This window comes from Lolium perenne, chromosome 7, assembly GCF_019359855.2.
Source record: "Lolium perenne isolate Kyuss_39 chromosome 7, Kyuss_2.0, whole genome shotgun sequence".
NCBI lineage: Eukaryota > Viridiplantae > Streptophyta > Magnoliopsida > Poales > Poaceae > Lolium > Lolium perenne.
In genome coordinates this window covers 269,822,531-269,841,074 of record NC_067250.2, presented here as the reverse complement: position 1 = coordinate 269,841,074, position 18,544 = coordinate 269,822,531, and the positions used below count along the sequence as shown (strand labels likewise).

General features: G+C 47.6%; 3 protein-coding genes across 4 annotated transcripts; 1 reads left to right on the top strand and 2 right to left on the bottom strand.

Annotated features, from left to right (window-relative positions):
* Positions 1-6,309: 6,309 nt before the first annotated feature.
* Positions 6,310-11,946, top strand: LOC127312830 (uncharacterized). Of its 2 annotated transcripts, XM_051343390.2 has the most exons (6): positions 6,310-6,606; positions 6,695-6,995; positions 7,080-7,238; positions 10,811-11,106; positions 11,388-11,507; positions 11,628-11,946. In XM_051343390.2, the coding sequence occupies exons 1-6, from the start codon at positions 6,409-6,411 to the stop codon at positions 11,652-11,654; spliced, it is 1,101 nt and encodes a 366-aa protein (XP_051199350.1). In that variant the 5' UTR covers positions 6,310-6,408; the 3' UTR covers positions 11,655-11,946. The 2 variants fall into 2 exon arrangements, with proteins under 2 accessions (XP_051199350.1, XP_051199349.1); XM_051343389.2 differs by having other exon boundaries at positions 11,388-11,946.
* Positions 11,947-12,034: 88 nt separating this feature from the next.
* On the bottom strand, positions 12,035-13,185 carry LOC127312831 (ras-related protein Rab11A-like). The gene has a single exon (XM_051343391.2). The coding sequence runs from the start codon at positions 12,960-12,962 to the stop codon at positions 12,282-12,284; it is 681 nt and encodes a 226-aa protein (XP_051199351.1). The 5' UTR covers positions 12,963-13,185; the 3' UTR covers positions 12,035-12,281.
* A 2,959-nt stretch (positions 13,186-16,144) lies between these two features.
* LOC127312832 (uncharacterized) lies at positions 16,145-17,327 on the bottom strand. Its single transcript, XM_051343392.2, has one exon. It carries the CDS (start codon positions 17,176-17,178, stop codon positions 16,648-16,650), a length of 531 nt encoding a protein of 176 aa, XP_051199352.1. The 5' UTR covers positions 17,179-17,327; the 3' UTR covers positions 16,145-16,647.
* Between the last annotated feature and the right edge of the window lie 1,217 nt (positions 17,328-18,544).

Genomic DNA, 18,544 nt, shown 5'->3' with positions numbered 1-18,544 from the left:
CAACATAAAATGCTTTCACCCTGGCAAGGCCCTTCTAGGTACAATGACTTCCCGAAGGCTAGGCCCTTTTGTGCGCATCGCGACGTAGAAACAACATACGAGAATACGACCTCCAGATGCCTCCCATTTCTACAAGAGTTCACACCTCCGTGCAGCGCACGTCACTCGATGTTTTCATCCTCATCCTCCGACACTGATTTTGTAGTTGTGGCAGGAAGTTTGATCTTTACTGGAGTATATGTTATGTTGGTCTGCAACACACTTGGGGGGGGGGGGGAGTATATATATACGGTTTGTTAACATGTATGTGTAGTACCCTAGCTCATGATTCTAACCATTATTATTTCACCCACTTCCATAGGATTTACTTGGTTGGTTCAATGCACGACCATGTTAAACATGAAACTTATTCTTATTATTTTTGAACAGCTTTTTCGAAAAGTGCTTTTAGCTCCCAAGCTTCAGTGCTCTCCCTATGTTAAAAAAATTAAAAATATTTTTACAAGTTATAAAAATCATAAAAATAATTCTGAAGAATGTCATTGATACATCCCACAATCATGCAAAATCCCAATCCGAAAATATTTTTATTTTGAGCTTGAGAAAAATGACAAAATCTGATATGTTTTTTAGATTTGAAAATTGTTGTATTGTTATCCAAATTCATATACTAAAGGGAGGCTAACTTCTGACGATCGGAGCGAGGCCCGTCGCCGGAGGCTTGGGCCGAAGCGTAGGGTTGGCACCGCCTATATATACATCTTGTAAGCCGTCGGCTAGGGTTTATCAGATTATAAGATAACCCACGGTGTTTGTAAACACCTCCCGATATAGCGAAGTTTTGCTGGCTGGCGCCCGTGGTTTTTTCCCCTTCTGTGTTGGAAGGGGTTTTCCACGTTAAATCTTGTGTCCCCTGCGTGTGTTCTTGTTTCGTTCTTCGTTATTTGCTTGTCGCTTTTATAGAACTACCCAGATCTACAATTTTGTCATTTTTGTGTAGCTCAAAATATTAAGTATTTGAAATTGTTTTTTTGCATGTTTGTGGATACATCATTGACTATGTGTAGATTTTTTTCTAGAATTTTTTAAAACCCAAAAATATGATTTTCGATTTTTTTTAAAAAACGAGATCACTGGTGCTTATGTGCACCAAATCTCTGTCCCAGCTTTTTGGCCTAAAAATCAATTTTCGCAGGAGCGATTTTCTTGTTCCTTTGGTTAAACGAATGATGTTCCAGGACATTATTGTTATTTGGGCTTTTCCTTTTAGGTATTTGGGTATTTCAATTATTATCGCATTTCAAGAATAGTGAATAGAAGTCTGCGGAGGATCGGTTCGAACCGAAACTTGCTTGTTGGATAGGATAGTTACTTCATATGGTGATAGGTTAGTGTTAGTAAATTTCGTTCTCACAAATCTACCAATGTTTATGTTATCCTTCTTTGAAATTCCTCCAAATGAAGTTAAAAAATTAGACTATTATAGATTGTTCTTTTTTTTTGGCAAAGCTGAGGGCCACAAACAAAAATATAGACTAACTAAATAGAAATATCATTTCTAGGCCGAAAGATCAAGGTAGGTTTTGCATAGAGATTTTAGTGGTTAAAAACCAATGTTTATTAAGAAAATGGCCTTTTAAACAGTGTGGTAGGAGCTGATCCATAACAAATACCTTCACTTAAAATCAGAGCACAAATCAACCAAGGTGCACACACCTTATGAAAAAAATAACCGTTCCTCACCAATTCATCATCAGGAGAAAGTAATTAATACTACGTCAGCTTGCGGTAGTGCGTTCAACAGTGAAATTTCACTAGTAGTTCGGATTATTCTTACCAGCTATAATCAGTTCTTTTCTCTACGCTTCAAAAATGATTCTTCTCACCAAGTAATCCGCGCAATTCGACTCTGTCTTCTCGTCGCCGTTAGAGATCGAGCAACCTTTCCGCCATGTCGACCCTCCCAAAAGATAATGTTCTTAATTAACTAGAGATGCCTTTCTTTCATGTGCACCTCAAAAACATTTCCCGTTCATCTATATCAACTTCCCAAGATGAAGCTATTACCTTTTCATAATCATGCTAATGAGATAGAGAGAGATGGAGAGAGAGCCCATGTGGGAGGGAAGGGGGAGGGGGTAATGTTAGGTGAGTACAACCGTCAATCCGTAAGGGCGGAAGGGGATATGAGGGGCGGCCATAGAGAAAAGTACAAAGGAGGGGCTGAGTTCGGCTTAGAGGGGTGGATTAATTGTCTAATTTTCACTCATTCATTCCAAATAGTCCACACATCTATATTTGTGCACTTGGGCTAGACCAAGGATAGAGCTCTCCTGGCCTTGGTCCTAGGCGGACCCTTGAATAGGAAAATCTCCTATTCTCGACCGTCTTTACCTCATTTTTTATCAGGTTCATTATTACGGTGCTAGTGACATTACCAACCAACCTCTTGTCGTAGCCGAGGGGGTGACTTACATGGATCTTACCAACATGCAATTGGAGGCTCCAATGCATAGGTGCAACATCAGGTCTAACACGAGCACGCACATTGACGACCTCAATTATGGTTGTGGCTACACGTGAAGTGTAGAATTTAGTGGGGATCCCTTCATGGTGTGGAGGAGCGATACCCACCCTCGTAGTACCCCTGGGTCCTGCAATGTACATGGTAGGACGCCCTAGAAAAGTTGATGGATATGTTTAGACTGTGTGGCCAACTAGAACAAAGTCCAACTCATGATGTCATGTGCGGTTCTAATAGCCTATTCCTTCTAACCTTCTTCATTGAATGCCCTGTCATTAGTATGTTAGTAACGTTACTACCCAATCTCACGCATAATTCAAATGGCGCCTTACATGATTATCATCATGTGTATCTAGAGGCTTTTATCGTACGGTTAAAGTGGAGTCGTGTGCGAGCTTTATGTCCACCTCTAGGTTTCTCCCTGACAATAGAGGTTGTAAGTCTAACATGGACTTGCGTTCGACAACCTCGACTTACCATTGTGGGTACATGAAATGGGCCGCCGTAGATGGTAATTATGGATGGATTTTTTCTCTTCATTTATTGTTATTAGAGAAGAAAGACCACTCTCTCGTGTATAAAAAAAGGTTTGGAAAGAATACAGAAGCACGTGTGGCCCATGCCGTGGATGGGTTTCTCCAATGGTATCCGTCTCTCCCTCAATATCTCTCGCTGTGTTTGGATGCACAGAATTTAGCCGTGGAATTGAATTGGACTGAAATTCCAAATCCAAGGTGGAAAGGAAATGACCTCCATTTCAATTTTGCTGTTTGGATGTACAATGTATTTGTTGTTGGAATCACGGGATGACACCGAATTCTAAATCATGTTTGGATGCAGCCTCGAATTGGAATTGGAAAGGGGCAGGGAGAGGTGGACTTGGAGTCAGCCAGGGAGAAGCCACGCACGCCGCCGTTCCCCTGTCGTCGATGCTACCCGCCGCCGTTCCCCTGCCGGCCAGGGAGGGGCCACCACAAGCCGTCGTTCCCCTACAGGACAGGTAGAAGACACCGCCCGACGCTGCTCGCCTACCGGCCAGGGACAGGCCACCGCCCGGGGCCGCGTCGCGCCGTTCCCCTACCGGCCAGGCCTGTCCGGCGACGTTCCCCTACCGCCGCCGTTCTAGGGTTAGGGGAGCTCGCCGCCGTTGGAGGAGGGGTGAGATGGGGTGATGGGGAGAGGAGGGCACGGGACAAGAGAGGTCGGCGTGGCTTACCGGAGCTGCAGACGCCGCCGCCGGGCGGAGAAGGCCGAGCTCCGTCGCTAGCGGGCGGAGAAGGGCGAGCTCCTTCTCTGTTGTCGCGAGCGTTGACGAAGGGGTGTGCGATTCCACGCCTTTCCGAGGTCTCGGGCTCGGAAAGTGTCCAAGTGAAACGGTACGCTCGCGGGGATGGCTCGGAATTTGCCAATCGTTTCCACGCCTCGATTCTAAGGCCACCCAAACAGCCGAATTGGGCCTATTCGCTCCAAATTCCAATTCCACAGCCAGATTCTATGCATCCAAACACAGTGTTACATCAATGTTTCCGAAATCCGCCGGAAAAAGGCAACAAAGATAATGTGGTAGTATATTTTCAGATAGAGTAAAGTCTGAATTAAACCCTAAGTTTATTGAGGTAGTTCAATTCAAACCCTAAACTCTCACCCTTAAATCAGCACCCTGAACTCCCAATCCCGGACATTCCTTGTCACACACTCGTTTCCCGCCGGGATTTACTGATGTGGCCGTAGGCAGCGCTATGAACGTTGACTAGTCTCACTCAGCAAATTGGGATGGCTCATCACCATGTTCTTCCTCGGTTCGTCTCACGCTTTCCTCCAGGACAAGCAGGACGAACGGCGTGTGCATATGCCTGTGGAGTCCCTGCACCCGTCATCGCTTAATTGCTGCGATGCCCGCTGTTTCCTCCAAGACTGGTCGGCACCCGTCGCCGTAGTCACTACAGCCTCCCAGAAGGACTCTGAGCGTTGCTCAGTCCCCTGCAGAAGCACAACGCCATCGTGTCGTCATGAAAGACGGCATTAGCAGAGAGACAGAGAACTCAAGAACCTCCAAACGGCAGTGCAGAAAAATTCCGCTAGCGAATCCCTCATACTACGTATTAGGTACTACCAACTCGATTCCGCTAGATGGACAACGATCTAGTTGAATTGGAACTTGGAAGACCACAATTTCATTGGGGCGGCTTTGTTGGGCTGCAATGATTTTGATTGATAAACCTCGATTAATGCACATTGCAGCTTAAACGTGAATACTTCGTTTGAGACTATAAAATTGACGCTTTCAGCTCGATTACATCGTGGGAGTCACAGATTCGTGATATCTTGGATGAATTCACGGACACTAACACCAAGCCACGCTGCAGTTCATCTACCTCAGGTCTCACACTACTCATGCTCGCGGGGACGGTTCGACGCGGCATGGGCGAAATAAGAGCGGCTCGGAACAGCGCGTGCTCAGGCCTCAGGACCTCGCGGCAGCGCAGACCGGGACGCGGAGGAGCTCGAGGAGACGCGGACGACCAAGGGTAGGCGCCCGACCTCAGGTTTGGAGGAGCTCCTCGAGTTGAGACGGCCTGCATCGTTGGGTGACCAGATCGAGCTCCATGTATATATGGCTGTATGCACACGGAGGAGCAGCAATGGTGAGGTGGTGGAGCCGTGGAGGAAGAAGGTAATCAATTAGATTCAAGCGGGAGTGTTGCCGGGGCACGGCTAGGAGTAGCACCTACTTCTCGGGGATGCTGTACAGGGCGACCTCTGGTTCTCGGGACGTGGGCGTGCGTCGCCTCTGGTGCTGAGGAGTCGCAACGGAAGGCGCCGCCACTTCTCGACGGGGCCGGGACCTGGCTTTGTCACCAATCCCGCCGTTTGGAAACAAATTAAATGACACCTTAGACCTGGAATTGTAAGTATAGGGTGCTGATTTCCGGGATCAAAAGTTCAGGATTTGATCTCAACACCATCTACAAGTTTAAGGTTTATTTCGGACTTTACTCTTTCAGATACTAAGAAGTAGACGTAAATAATATGTATATACAACATTTATATGAACTACGAATTATGCATAGATTCGTATATAACTCACTCCTCCGCTCACCATGATAAAATGTTTTATATATTTTAGTATGGACTAGATATAGACTGGAATAAGTGAACCTACAAACTGAAACCCATCTAGATAGGTGAATTTTTTAAAAAAAGAACTTACATTATAATAATGAGCAGAGCGAATAACTTTCGAATACTCCAAATACTTTCTTTTTTTGTTAAACACAATACAACCAAAGACGCCAGTGCCATCCTAACCATCCAAAATATTAAATCTAGAATTTAAACCCTGGTGGGCTAGAGGTGTCACTGCCATCCTAACCATTCAACCACAAGTTGATTCTCCACTAACACTTTTGGAAAGGTATATCTCACGCATGATAGTCCAACCGATGCAGGAGACATCAGCTTTCTCTACCCGATTTTAAGCGTGGCATCCCACCACAATTTCCCCAAGAAAAAGTCGTGACAAAACATACTCAGTGCACGCAAGTGACATCCGAGTCAAATCAAACGCAAAAGGAGAAACAGAAAAGAAGCAATTAATCCAAACAAACCAATTCCAGAGTCTCTGCGGCGCACAACGCAACACAACAACACAACAGCTTCCCGAAAGGAGAAGAGCCGCACGGAAGGAAGAGGAACGAAACGAACGACCGACCAAACAAACCCTTCTCCAAGCGACCAAAGCCAAGCCGAACCAGCCAGCCTCCTAAAATCCCAATCCACCATCTTCTTCCCCATCCCCTCCACGAACGAATCCAATCCAATCGAATCCCCTTTCCCTTCCGCCGCAAGCAACGGGGCACTCCGGGCGGCGGCCACCACCGGCGATGAGGTCGACGGACTCGTCGCGGTTCGTGCAGGAGCTGGTGCTCTACGCGGCCAGCGCGGCGCTCAGCTGCCTCGTCCTCTTCGCCGGCCTCCGCCAGCTCGACCCCAACCGCGAGTCCTCCAAGAAGGCGCTGCAGCACAAGAAGGAGATCGCCAAGCGCCTCGGCAGGCCGCTCATCTCCACCACCCCCTACGAGGTACGCACCAACCCTATCCAACCCAACCCAATCCCACCCCTTCCCAACCCAAAGACCTGATCTTTCCTCCAATCGCCCCCTGCCGCAGGACGTGATTGCGTGCGACGTCATCAACCCCGACGAGATCGACGTGGAGTTCGACTCCGTCGGCGGCCTCGACGAGGTCAAGCAGGCGCTCTACGAGCTCGTCATCCTGCCCCTGCGCCGCCCGGAGCTATTCGCGTACGGCAAGCTCCTCAGCCCGCAGAAGGGGGTGCTCCTCTACGGCCCGCCCGGCACGGGCAAGACCATGCTCGCCAAGGCCATCGCCAAGGAGTCGGGCGCCGTCTTCATCAACATCAGGATTTCCAATCTCATGAGCAAGTGGTTCGGAGACGCACAGAAGCTAGGTAATGTCCCGTGGCAACCAATCTTGTGCTGTTGTATAAATCTCTCGTGTAAAGATGCTGATTTTGTGCAACTGTATGTGCCAGTATCCGCCGTGTTTAGCCTCGCCCACAAGCTCCAGCCCGCTATCATCTTCATCGATGAGGTTGATAGTTTCTTGGGACAGCGAAGGACCACGGACCATGAAGCTATGACCAATATGAAGACGGAGTTCATGTCCCTATGGGACGGTTTCACCACCGATCGTGAGTGCCCTCCCCCGTTTGCTTTCAGGAACAATAAGAGTGCTTATTACGCACTCGTATCTGCTTGAAAACTTTGAAAAGTAGCATTATTTTGGATGGCCTCTTAGAGTATAGCTGTTTTGCATCTGGATAGCAATTCAGTACTCCATGGCTCTGTCTGTGAATTATACATGTTGATCTGTACTGAAAATGTTCTCCACCAAAATTACCCCATAAATGTACATGCTAGCAAAGGTGGCTTCTGATAATTCCCACCTTGTGGGCATCTGTTATTCTTGTATTATTAGGGTTCGTGTACAAATTCACTTGAACTCAATAGTCAGTCTAAGGAGTTGCATGATTTAATCTCTATGACACATATGGCCTTCAACAAAGTGATTCTTGTAACTATCAAAATAACATTTCTTTACCCCTCACGCCATTTTTTTTTCATTTCGCATTATCACAAAATATATGTAGATCTTCTTATGTGTCCGTTTGATCTCAATCCAGTACATGTCCATCTGAGGACTTAACACGATTTCACCCCATAAAAAACATGTATCGATATCTATTTGTGATCGTCCACACCATTCAAATCTTTTGGTTCGTATTACTAGAATTCATACGCTAATTTATTTCCTTGTTATGATGAACTAAGTCTGATGAATGTACTAGCAACAAATACAGTATCTTTATGTCAAGTTTATGTGGAAATTGACTTCATATAAGCGCATCTATGCTGACTAAACACTTGTTTACTATTTCGTCTTTCTTGGTTACCTATTGGATTTGGTTATTAGTTCCAATGATATTTTCATATTCATAAAGCTGCAGATATTATCACATAATCTTGTGACATGTGTATCTTTATTTGATTTGATTGACAGTGCTCCTAACCATGCCATTTTACACATAATACCCCCCTTGACATTACAGCCCAGTTTGGACATCTTAAGTTAAAATTAGATAGTAATAACTTTACTCTGTCACAAATGTACTTCTGTGAAATTAAATGAGGAGACAAGAGTGTGTTAACAGTTTACTTATGTTATACGTCTTGACTATGTTTGTTATTGTTAGACATAGGTGGTGTTTTTGACAAATTTGAATCAATTAATGTCCTGCAACTAAAAACTAGCCAACAGCTTTATGCAAGAATTGACAGATTCAGAATCTGCTTTTCTGTACATGTTCTCTTCATGTTGCTTTTAATGTGGTTAGTATTATTTATGTGAACTCCACCTAAGTTGCAATACTCCCTCCATTCCTATAAATAGTGTGAGTGTGCATTTTAAGCTGCTGGACATTAATTGATAAGTTGCAATACTCCCTCCACGTATTTGTAAGTTGCAATACCATGATTATACAGTACATAATGGATATCATTAGATTTGTATTGAAAAACACTCTCTAATGGAAGTTGTGGAGCCAATTCTATATCAAATATTACCTAGTCAAAGACAACAACAACAACAAAGCCTTTATTCCCAAACAAGTTGGGGTAGGCTAGAGGTGAAACCCATAAGACCTCGTAACCAACTCATGGTTCTGGCACATGGATAGCAAGCTTCCACGCGGCTCTGTCCATGGCTAGTTCTTTGGTGATACTCCAGTCCTTCAGATCTCTCTTTACGGGCTCCTCCCATGTCAAGTTTGGTCTACCCCGTCCTCTCTTGACATTATCAGCACGCTTTAGCCATCCACTATGCACTGAAACTTCCGGAGGCTTGCGTTGATTCGTTGAATATGCCCATACCATCTTAGACGATTTTTGAAATACACATGTGCCTTTGTCATTGGAATGGAAATGGAGGTAGTATATGATTTATGATGTTAACTTTCAGCTATAGTAGTTTGACAATAGCAAGTTCGAAATATTGTTTATCTCAGAATATCAAACACAGGATGATTGTTGTAAACTTAGGAGAAGCTAAACTCATAGAAAGTAGACTTAGCTATACTTCTATAAGGTCTGATCTCGGAGGTGGACATGAGATAGTTTTTTTTCTTTTCTGAAACAGATAATAAGAATGTATTTTTGTATCAGCCAAACCTGGAAAGAAGTCCACATAACCCCCTTATGTATTAGATTTGAGACGCTAGACCCCCCTAAGTATCAACTGGTACATATAACCCCTCTAAGTATTAGATACCGGATAAATTACCCCCTCAGGATGGTGATGGCTGTTTTAGTAGTGGTTTTGGTCCTCGTGGACACCGATGTATCGATTCAACAGCATCAATCTGGATGGGAATAAATGTATGTGCATCAGGAATCTTGGAGCTGGCCTTGGCTTGGATTAATCACAACCGAGTCAACAAGGGTGAAACGGAGGAGAGGTCCTGCGTGAGAGCGACCATGGCGTGTATCTGCATCTGGAGCGCGGCGTCCGGAAGGCACCCGGCCACCAGCCGCCCCAGGTCTTTTGCCTTCCTCGCCAGCGTGCGCGCGGAGGTCGAGCTGAAGGGGTAAACGCTCACCGATGGCGCCGTGGTGCGGGAGGCGGGGAGGATCGCGCTGCTCCACCGCGAGCGGCTGCGCGCGCCGACGCCGAGTGCCCTGTTGGCCGCGTCACAGAACCTCACGCACGGCGGCGCCGGGAACCTCGCGTCACAAAACTCGTGACTTCTTTCCGCTATTAAACCAAAACAAACCCAAACTAATCTGCCTCCTGTCCCCTGCTCTCGCCATCGCACACGCACACCAATCTCCCTCGCTCGCACTCTCTCTGGCCAAGATCCATGGTGGCCGTGAGCACACCGGGTCGTGGCGGAGGAGGAGTTCAGCAAGCGTGAACTGGAGGTAGCCGCCATTCTTGCTGACCCGCCATCCATCGTGCAGGCGCAGTGCCGCCGCCACCGCCACCTCAAGCCGCAGAAGCAACGACAACAACGGCCAGAGGTCCCCATGGGCGGCGCCGGCAGAGGAAGGTTCTTTCGGCACTACAGGCGTTTCAGGTGGCGGAGAAGCCCGCGGCGGCCGCAGTAGTTGCTGCCGAAGACGACCATATGAGGGTAGGCGCCGCCAGCCCGGACGGCCGGACACCTCACTCGCCTTCCCCCACGACCACCACGACGTCGAGGAGAAGGCTGCGCGTCATCCTTCTCCGGCTCGTTTCCTTGCTTGTGCTTGCAGCCCCTCTCGTCTTCTATGTCTCGGCCTCTCCCTCTATGGGGCAGACACGCATCTATTTGATGAGAGACAGCGGCAGGAGAGATTGGAGCGGCGGTGCTGTGCCAAGCAGAGCGGCGCTGTGCCAGAGGGAGGAGCGTGGACCAAAACCACCACTAAAACAGCCATCAGCAGCCTGAGGGGGTGATTTGGCTGGTATCTCATACTTAAGGGGATTATGTGTCCCAGTTAATACTTAGGGGGGTCTAGCATCCCAAACCCAATACATAGGGGGGTCATTTGGACTTCTTTCGCCAAACTTGTTCTGATGCCCAGTTTGGTTACCCACATGAGATTTTGCTTGGCTTATATATCTGAAAATAATGAATTATTTTACATATGCATGTGTGCTTTCTACAGTCGAACTTCCATAGTTAGTACTGATCAATCTCTTACGTGAATTATTATGGCTCTGTAGAGAATGCTCGGGTGATGGTGCTTGCTGCTACAAACAGACCTTCTGAGCTAGACGAGGCCATTCTCAGGCGATTTACACAGATATTTGAAATTGGGGTTCCTGTTCGCAGTGAAAGAAGCAAGATACTTCAAGTTGTATTGAAGGGTGAAAATGTCGAGCCCAACATCGATTACGATTACATTGCCAGTTTGTGTGACGGCTTTACTGGATCAGATATCCTAGAATTGTGCAAGCAGGCTGCATTCTACCCGATCAGGGAGATTTTGAGCAGCGAGAAGGATGGGATTAGACCAGATGTGAGTAGCCAGTACTTCTCTACAGTCAGTTAACTTCCCTTTGGTCTTGTTCGTCTGGGTGTGCCCGTTAATGTCAACCTCATGCATGAATATTTGTGTGACTTATAGCTGTTTGATTATTTATGTGATTTTGTAGACAAACATCTGTTACAAGTTTTAGTTAGGCTTTTGTTTGGGAATCTCTGCATTTATCTCTGGATAGCAGTATAGTAGCCGTTAAGCTATTGACAGTCTTTGTTACATGTTAATTCTGACTTTCTTGTTTGTAATTGCTGCCTTAGAGTCCAAGACCCTTGAAGCAATCAGACCTGGAGAAAGCTTTGTCAACATCTAGGAAGGGAAAGAAGTCGGGCCTACAGTCACCTGTGTGGATCCGGCCGTCAGATCCTGAAGATGACCAGGTACAGAGCGCAATTTTTGAGATATCTAAGATGATGTCTCGAATAGTTCAGAACAGTCAGTCGGAACCGCAAGAGCCATCTTCCCCTTGAACTAAAACCACAAGGTTTTCCTTTTGCTAGATCTCATGCAAATCGGCAGTGGAGTAAGCGCTGGCATTACCTCAATATCGTTAGGTTTTCTTACGCAAGATTCAGCATATGTGTATTGATTCAGTTAGCGTCATGGGGCTGCTCTGGTTTTTTTGAAGTTAATTGCAGCTGGCAAAGCTCGCACTGATGTTCAAGTTCCATCCTTCTGTGTGGTAAAAAAAAAACAGAAATTTATCGTTATGTGGAACACTTGTTCTGGTCGTCTTGTAATTTTTTTTTATGAAACTTAACTACTTAGGGTAGACTGTATACACATATTGAAGAAATGTGCCCTTCGATTCTTCCCAAACACGGTGCTTTTCATTTCATCTGATTACTCACACACCTTAATTATGTCAGTTCAATTTTACTCTTCGAGAGAACCGAGCACTCGCTGAGACAGATAACACTGATGAGATGCGTTGTTCTTCACTCAATAATGAACTGTTGAATTCATCAGCCATGAGCTGGTAGACTAGAGAAGATAGACCTGTTATATCTCTGCTGATATCTTCTTTCTCACCAAGAGAACAATCTATTTCTTTGCTGGACGAAAGAAAAAATAAAGAGAAATGACTAATGAGTGACAGCTTGTCTACTCAGTCTTAAGAATTGTTCGATCCGTCAGACATGCGCTAAATCGTATCAGGAGCATGAGGAACACCTGCTTGGTGTCTTCATGGCGCTGGTTTCCATCATGGACAGCTCCTGAGACAGCGACAGCCCCTTGAGCACCAACACGTCGGCGACACCATCACTGCCGCCTCTCACCGCCTGGTCGTCCACCTCCAGCCGTTTCTTGGACACGGTGGCGTGTATCTCCCCGAGCAGACCCATGAACGCGGCCTCGACGTTGTCCCCGCTGAGCGCGGACGCCTCGAAGAAGAAGAGCCCCTGCTCCTCTGCAAAAGCCTCCGCCTCTTCAACCTCCACCTCGCGGCGTCCCGGCAGCGCGGCGAGGTCGGCCTTGTTGCCGACGAGCACGACGACGATGGACTTGTCGGCGTGCGCGCGGAGCTCGGCGACCCACCGCGCGACGTGCTGGAAGGTGGCCCGCCGGGTGACGTCGTAGACGAGCATGGCGCCCAGCGCGCCCCGGTAGTACGCGCTGGTGACCGCCCGGTACCGCTCCTGCCCGGCGGTGTCCCAGATCTGGGCCTTGACGCGCCGCCGCGCGATGACGACGGTGCGCGTCTGGAACTCGATGCCGATGGTGGACTTGGAGTCGAGGTGGAACTCGTCGCGGGTGAAGCGCCCCAGCAGCTGCGTCTTCCCCACCCCCGAGTCGCCGATCACCACCACCTTGAACACGTAGTCCTCCTCCATGCCTTCGACTCTGCCTTGCTCTTGCCTCCTCCGGCGACTGGTACGAATGCAAACCCTGCTGGCCAAGCCGCAGCAATGGCTCTATATGAGTGCTACGGCCTGTAGCTGCGGACGCTAGCTAGCTCAACGCGTGTATGCCATCTCACATACGTGTGCGCGAAGATATAAATATGTGGGTGACATAGCGAGAGTGGTTGAAGGAGAGGTTGATCACTAGCTCATACTATTGCGGGTGCTGGTATTGATTAATTCTCTGTCCATTTCTCGTTTTATTTTATCATGAAACAAATGTTGATTTCGTGATGGATCAGGGTGTCAATTCTCAAGATCAAAGGGTTCTTGGTTAACTGATACTCTCCCCGTTCCATAACTCTTGTCGTGGAAATTTAAACTTTGCAAAGTTGTACTAACTCATCGCCACTTACTATGGATCGGAGGAAGCAGAACGGATGGAGTACGTTTGTAGGTAGTAAAGGATCCAATAGCTTAGTGTAGATCTCTTGTCTCGTACAGGTGCTGCGTGTCGCCGGCACTTTTATCTTTCGGCACTCATTGTAGAGTACGCAGTACGAGTACTCTAGTACATACATATAGCTTTATTTCTCTGCCAAGATCAATGGTGGTCTCCTCTCATGCATCGGCATCATCATTCAAAAAGTTGGTTAGGCAGAAAGTCGCCACATGATTCATTCTAGAATCCATATGAGGCCATCCATGCCTGTCCACTCCATTCCTCCTACCCAATTAATCCTCTGATCAATGAGACGGCACCTTGGAGCCTTATCCTCTCCCCGTCCACAGTAGAGAGGGCGACTTTTGGGCGTCCCCGAGCGATCCACCTCGCCGCCGCCAGATCGGCGGGTTCCTCACCCTCCGACTGCTGCTTCGGCAGCGGGAGGATGGGGAAGCCCCGATCTGCGGCGTGTATATAGTGTAGGTTCGGTTTGGGAGCTTGCTGGCGGCGTTGGGGAGCGGGCGGCGCGGCCGGAGTGGCTTTTTGCGACGGAGATCTTCCTCTCCGGCGGTGGAGGTCTGAGGAGCTCTGCTGCCGATCTTCCGTCGTCTGCGTGTTCGGAGCTCGGTGGAGCTGCTGGGCACGAGAATAATCCCTGGCCAGTTTCCGCGGGGCGGCGGTTCTGGGCTGTGAAGACCTTGAAGATGACGACATGGTGGTTCGCGGCGGAGCCGATGTTCCTGGGCGTTACCTCTCCGGAGGCAGTGAGTGAGGACTTCCCGGTTGCCACGGGGATGCTTTCGTCGATCCAAGGCGTATGGACGAGCATAGGCGGCGGCGCGTCTTCCTCTCGTTCGGGATGCCGGCGATGCTGGAGCTCAGAAGGACTTCTTTGTATTTTCTTCTGTTTTCTGGGCTTTTCTGTAAGATCGAATTTTCTGTGAAATCGTTATCTTCTCGCAAAAAAAAAAAATTAATCCTCTGATCGGAAAGCAACTCGATCGATGGTGAAATGAAAAAAAAACAACACTCCGACATGTCAACATGTCGCTCCAGAATATGTCTATGGCATGGATTAGTGCACAAGTCATATACAAACACCAGCATTGCACGAAAGATGGGACATGTACGTAGGCATCACAGATGTCACACGCGGTGCCTAACTTAATCGCTGTTCACGTTGATTGGTCGAGCGACGGATGGATTATGTCTGCTTATTAGTTTGATGAATTCAACTGACAATCTGTACATGCAACGCAATCCTTTGCTTTCGGTTTGAACTAATCTCAATCCTCAACTGCTGCTTGTCAGCAACAGTGAAGCAGCTAGCTGTAGTTCATATCTGGTTCAGGTTTCGATATTGCTCCTCCACGGCTCGAGGTATTATATTGAGCACATGATAGGACTGGCATGCATTATCCATTATGGGCTACAATAATTATCTGAATTAGTTGCAAGCAGTTGAGCTCACCTGACCTCGTCTAGAAACCCCTGGTTTCATTTGACCAGGTTTTTCTGAACAAAGAAAAAAAAAAAAAGAGGAGCCACCAAGCATATAGGATGCATGGATCTACAGGTTGATGCCTATTTCGATCATTAATTCTGGTTCTGTGGTAGTACATGGTTCTGTTGAGCAACTGTATTGGGTTCTCAATGAACACAACCAGCTATTGCTTTATTTATAAACCGAGGTAACAACCTATTTCGAGAAAATGAACACAACCAACTTCTAAACAGTGAAAAAAAAATTCTCTTAGGTCGGCAATATACATGGGAAAAACGGCGCGAGACACTGGACCTATGAGAAGCTGGATGAAATAGTACCATGTGTAAAATGGGAGCATAAGCTTCCATTAGCACGGGTTCGTGCACTACCTCGCTGAAGTTATGATCATACACCATTGTTAACTGATTTAGGCCAGCATGGTTACCTAGGAAACAAAGCACATCTCTGATCTATCTTGGCTCAGGCAAGAGTGTTTTTACGAGATGGTGGCAGCCGAATGAGATGGCAAAACAAAGATTCTCCATTTACGTTGTTTCCTATAAGGCTAGGCAAAGAAATTAAGTGGAAAGTATGAAAAAAGAACAACAAAAACTATAGGCTATTATTGATGAACTAGATATTAAGGCCGAATCAACACCTTTAAGTGTATCCGAACGGGATGCATTGGGAGATGCAAATGAACGAATCACTAAACTTAGACGAGATGTAGAGACCAAATGGGCTTAGCGTGCTGAAGTTAAATATGTGGGTAGTACTAAGTATTTTCATTTAATTGCAAATGGAAAACATAGGAAGAAAAATATCTTCCAACTGAAACAAAGGTGAGGGAACTATAGTCACGGGAGATAATTTCAAAGCATTTATTACTGAATAGAATACTATAAGAAATTGTTCGGAGCACTGGCTCCTAAAATTTCTCTATGGATGAGGATTTTAATAATGATATACCGCAATTATCTTCAGAGGTGAATGGTCTTCTTACCGCTGACCTCATGGAGGAAGAGGTGTTTGAAGCCATTTCTCAAATGGAACTTAACAAAGCGTTGGGATCAGACATGTTCTGTTGAATTTTATCAGATAAATAGGTTCAACTAACACCTTTTATTATCTTTTCAATTTTAAGACTTTAACAAGAATATAGGTTATTTAGATGTGCACCTAGGTGAACAATCTATATAACAAGCATACAGAAAACAAGTAAAATTATACAAGTAAAGGGTATAAATAACACGCGGATGTATTCTCGTAGTTCCTTCCTTTTATGGAGAATTACATCTATGTTGGAAAGGTGCGGCGGCAAAAAGTCTAGCAATGCCGCAAAGGCTCACCTTACTCATATAGGATGCATGGATCTACAACTCGATGCCTTTTCGATCATTAATTCTTGTTATGTGCTAGTGCAAATGGCTTCTGTTGAGCAATTGTATTGTGTTCAACCAGTTTCAAAAAATGAAACTAAAAAACAGATCATCGAAGATTTGTGATGATGCGTGCATACATGGCGACGTTAGGAATTGGTGCAGCTAGCTCAAATCTTGTCATGTCGCTTGACATGACAAACATAACGTAGCACCGTCTGCTCACAAGCATATAATCAAATAATCGTAGCAAATCGAGTTGCATCAGAAGCTGAGATTAACCGGCAGCGATTCTTCCGCGGTTCATACCAGAAGCCAATCCTGATTCCTGAAGCAAACCAAAATGTTCCAACGCGCAAGCATCGATCAGTAGCAGCAGGAGGCGCGTGAGTGGGCGCGCTCGCCCGAGGCCGAGGCGGGCAGCGGGGCGAGCAGGCGGTCGCAGATGGCTGCGAACTCGGCGAGGACGTCGGCTACGATGCCGCCCTTGCCCTTGGCGACGAGCATCCTGACCAGCGCGCTCACCCGGCCGTCGGCCTCCTCCAGGCGCTGCCCGTTAGGAGGCGCGTGGAGGCGGCGGAGGAGCGCGCTTGCGTGGCGGGCGGCTCGTGGAAGCGTGCCGGCCCGCAGGGACGCGTCCGCCAGCGCGGCCGCGTAGCCCGTGGCGGCGCGGGCGCTGGTGGTGGTGGTGGCGGCGCGCGTTGGGATGGGCGGCGGGGCGGTGGAGGAGCGGCGGGGCGTCCTGGATGGCGGCAAGGTCGCGGCGAGGCGGGTGGAGATGGTGGCGGGTGGTGGGTGTTTGAGGTGGAGGGAGCGGTGGTGGGGTGGGAGGGAGGAGGTGGCGGCGGTGGGGAGCGCGCCGTGGTGGTGGTGGTGCAGGGAGACGGCCGCGTCCATGGTGGGCTGGTGGCCGCGCGCGCTGGTGCACTATGGCAGAAGGACTGGTGTTGGTTGCATGCTCGGATTGGGTTGGGTTGGTCGGGTGGTGTGGACCGTGGGCGAGCTAGGTGGAGACGCACGCCACGCGCGCACACGGCGGCCGGAGGATGCGCTGGACGCGAGCGACGGCGTGGGGTCACGGCTGTCGTGTCCGACGAACGCGTGGAGCAAGTGGCATGGGCGAAGGCGGGAAAGGCCACCGGGTATCTGCTTTGGTTGGTTTCGCGGGCCCAGCTGAGCTTATCCTGGGCCTTTTCCACGCAAGTTGTGATAGCTACGGCACTGGACTGGACTTCTAGCTTCTTCGTGACGTGTGTCCGGCAGCGCGGGTAGAGAAGAGATGGATAGCCCATGGAAACGTAGGTACCTGTGGCCGGACCGCCCGTTGATCCTGCGTGCCCAGGTCCAGGGGAGATGATGATCGAGTGACTATTCAGTATTCACCCTGTTTCTCCTCCGCTGTTGAGCTTCCATGCCGCCATTGCTTCCCACGGTATGGCACACCGTACTAGCCCAGCGATAACCTCCGAGAAGGCGAGAACACGTGGAGGAACAGGTGCACACCGTCCCAAATAACCGGGTTTCACAGTATCCTATCCCCGTGGCCCAAAAGTTTTTCTTAATACGCGCTTTATTATTTAAGAAGTTTGGTCTCTGCATAACCGAGATGCATAACTGAGATGCATGGGGCAATAACAATTCACAAATTACGGATATAAGAAAAACTAAAGTTCTCGACGATTACAAATGAAAGAAAAAACTAAAAAAAAAGGTGTAAGGTGTATCAAAATACAGAGAGAAAGATTTGTTCGGTCGTACCTCTAGGGTCGCCGTTGGTCACTTTATATAACCTCAATGGGCGTACAGATTACAACAACTAACAACCAAATCTTATACAACTGATTTGGTGTTTATCTCTACAATGAACTTCACGTACAAGCCAAGGCACATATACACGAAACAACCTTCTAGATACAACTCGTTTAACACTCCCCCTCAAACGCAACGTACCAAATTCAGACGTCGTTTGAAGTTCTCGAGTTGTCTCACTGGAAGGGGTTTAGTAAAACCGTCTGCCACCTGATCACCGGATGGAATGAACCGCACATCCAAAAGCTCGTTTGCAACACGCTCTCGAACAAAATGAAAATCTATCTCGATGTGCTTAGTTCTTGCATGAAACATTGGATTTGCAGACAAATATGTTGCTCCAAGATTATCACACCACAGACATGCTACCTTGGGCTGCGGTACACCAATTTCATCAAGAATGGACTGTACCCAAATAATCTCTGCAATAGCATTTGCCAAATACTTATACTCA

Excerpts from the sequence above, each read along its gene's own strand:
- LOC127312831 (XM_051343391.2), bottom strand. The coding sequence starts at position 12,962 with ATGGAGGAGGACTACGTGTTCAAGGTGGTGGTGATCGGCGACTCGGGG.
- LOC127312832 (XM_051343392.2), bottom strand. The coding sequence starts at position 17,178 with ATGGACGCGGCCGTCTCCCTGCACCACCACCACCACGGCGCGCTCCCC.
- LOC127312830 (XM_051343389.2), top strand. The coding sequence starts at position 6,409 with ATGAGGTCGACGGACTCGTCGCGGTTCGTGCAGGAGCTGGTGCTCTAC. Across the intron at positions 6,607-6,694 it reads TCTCCACCACCCCCTACGAG|GACGTGATTGCGTGCGACGT; the intron begins GTACGCACCAAC and ends CCCCTGCCGCAG. Across the intron at positions 11,107-11,387 it reads AGGATGGGATTAGACCAGAT|AGTCCAAGACCCTTGAAGCA; the intron begins GTGAGTAGCCAG and ends TTGCTGCCTTAG.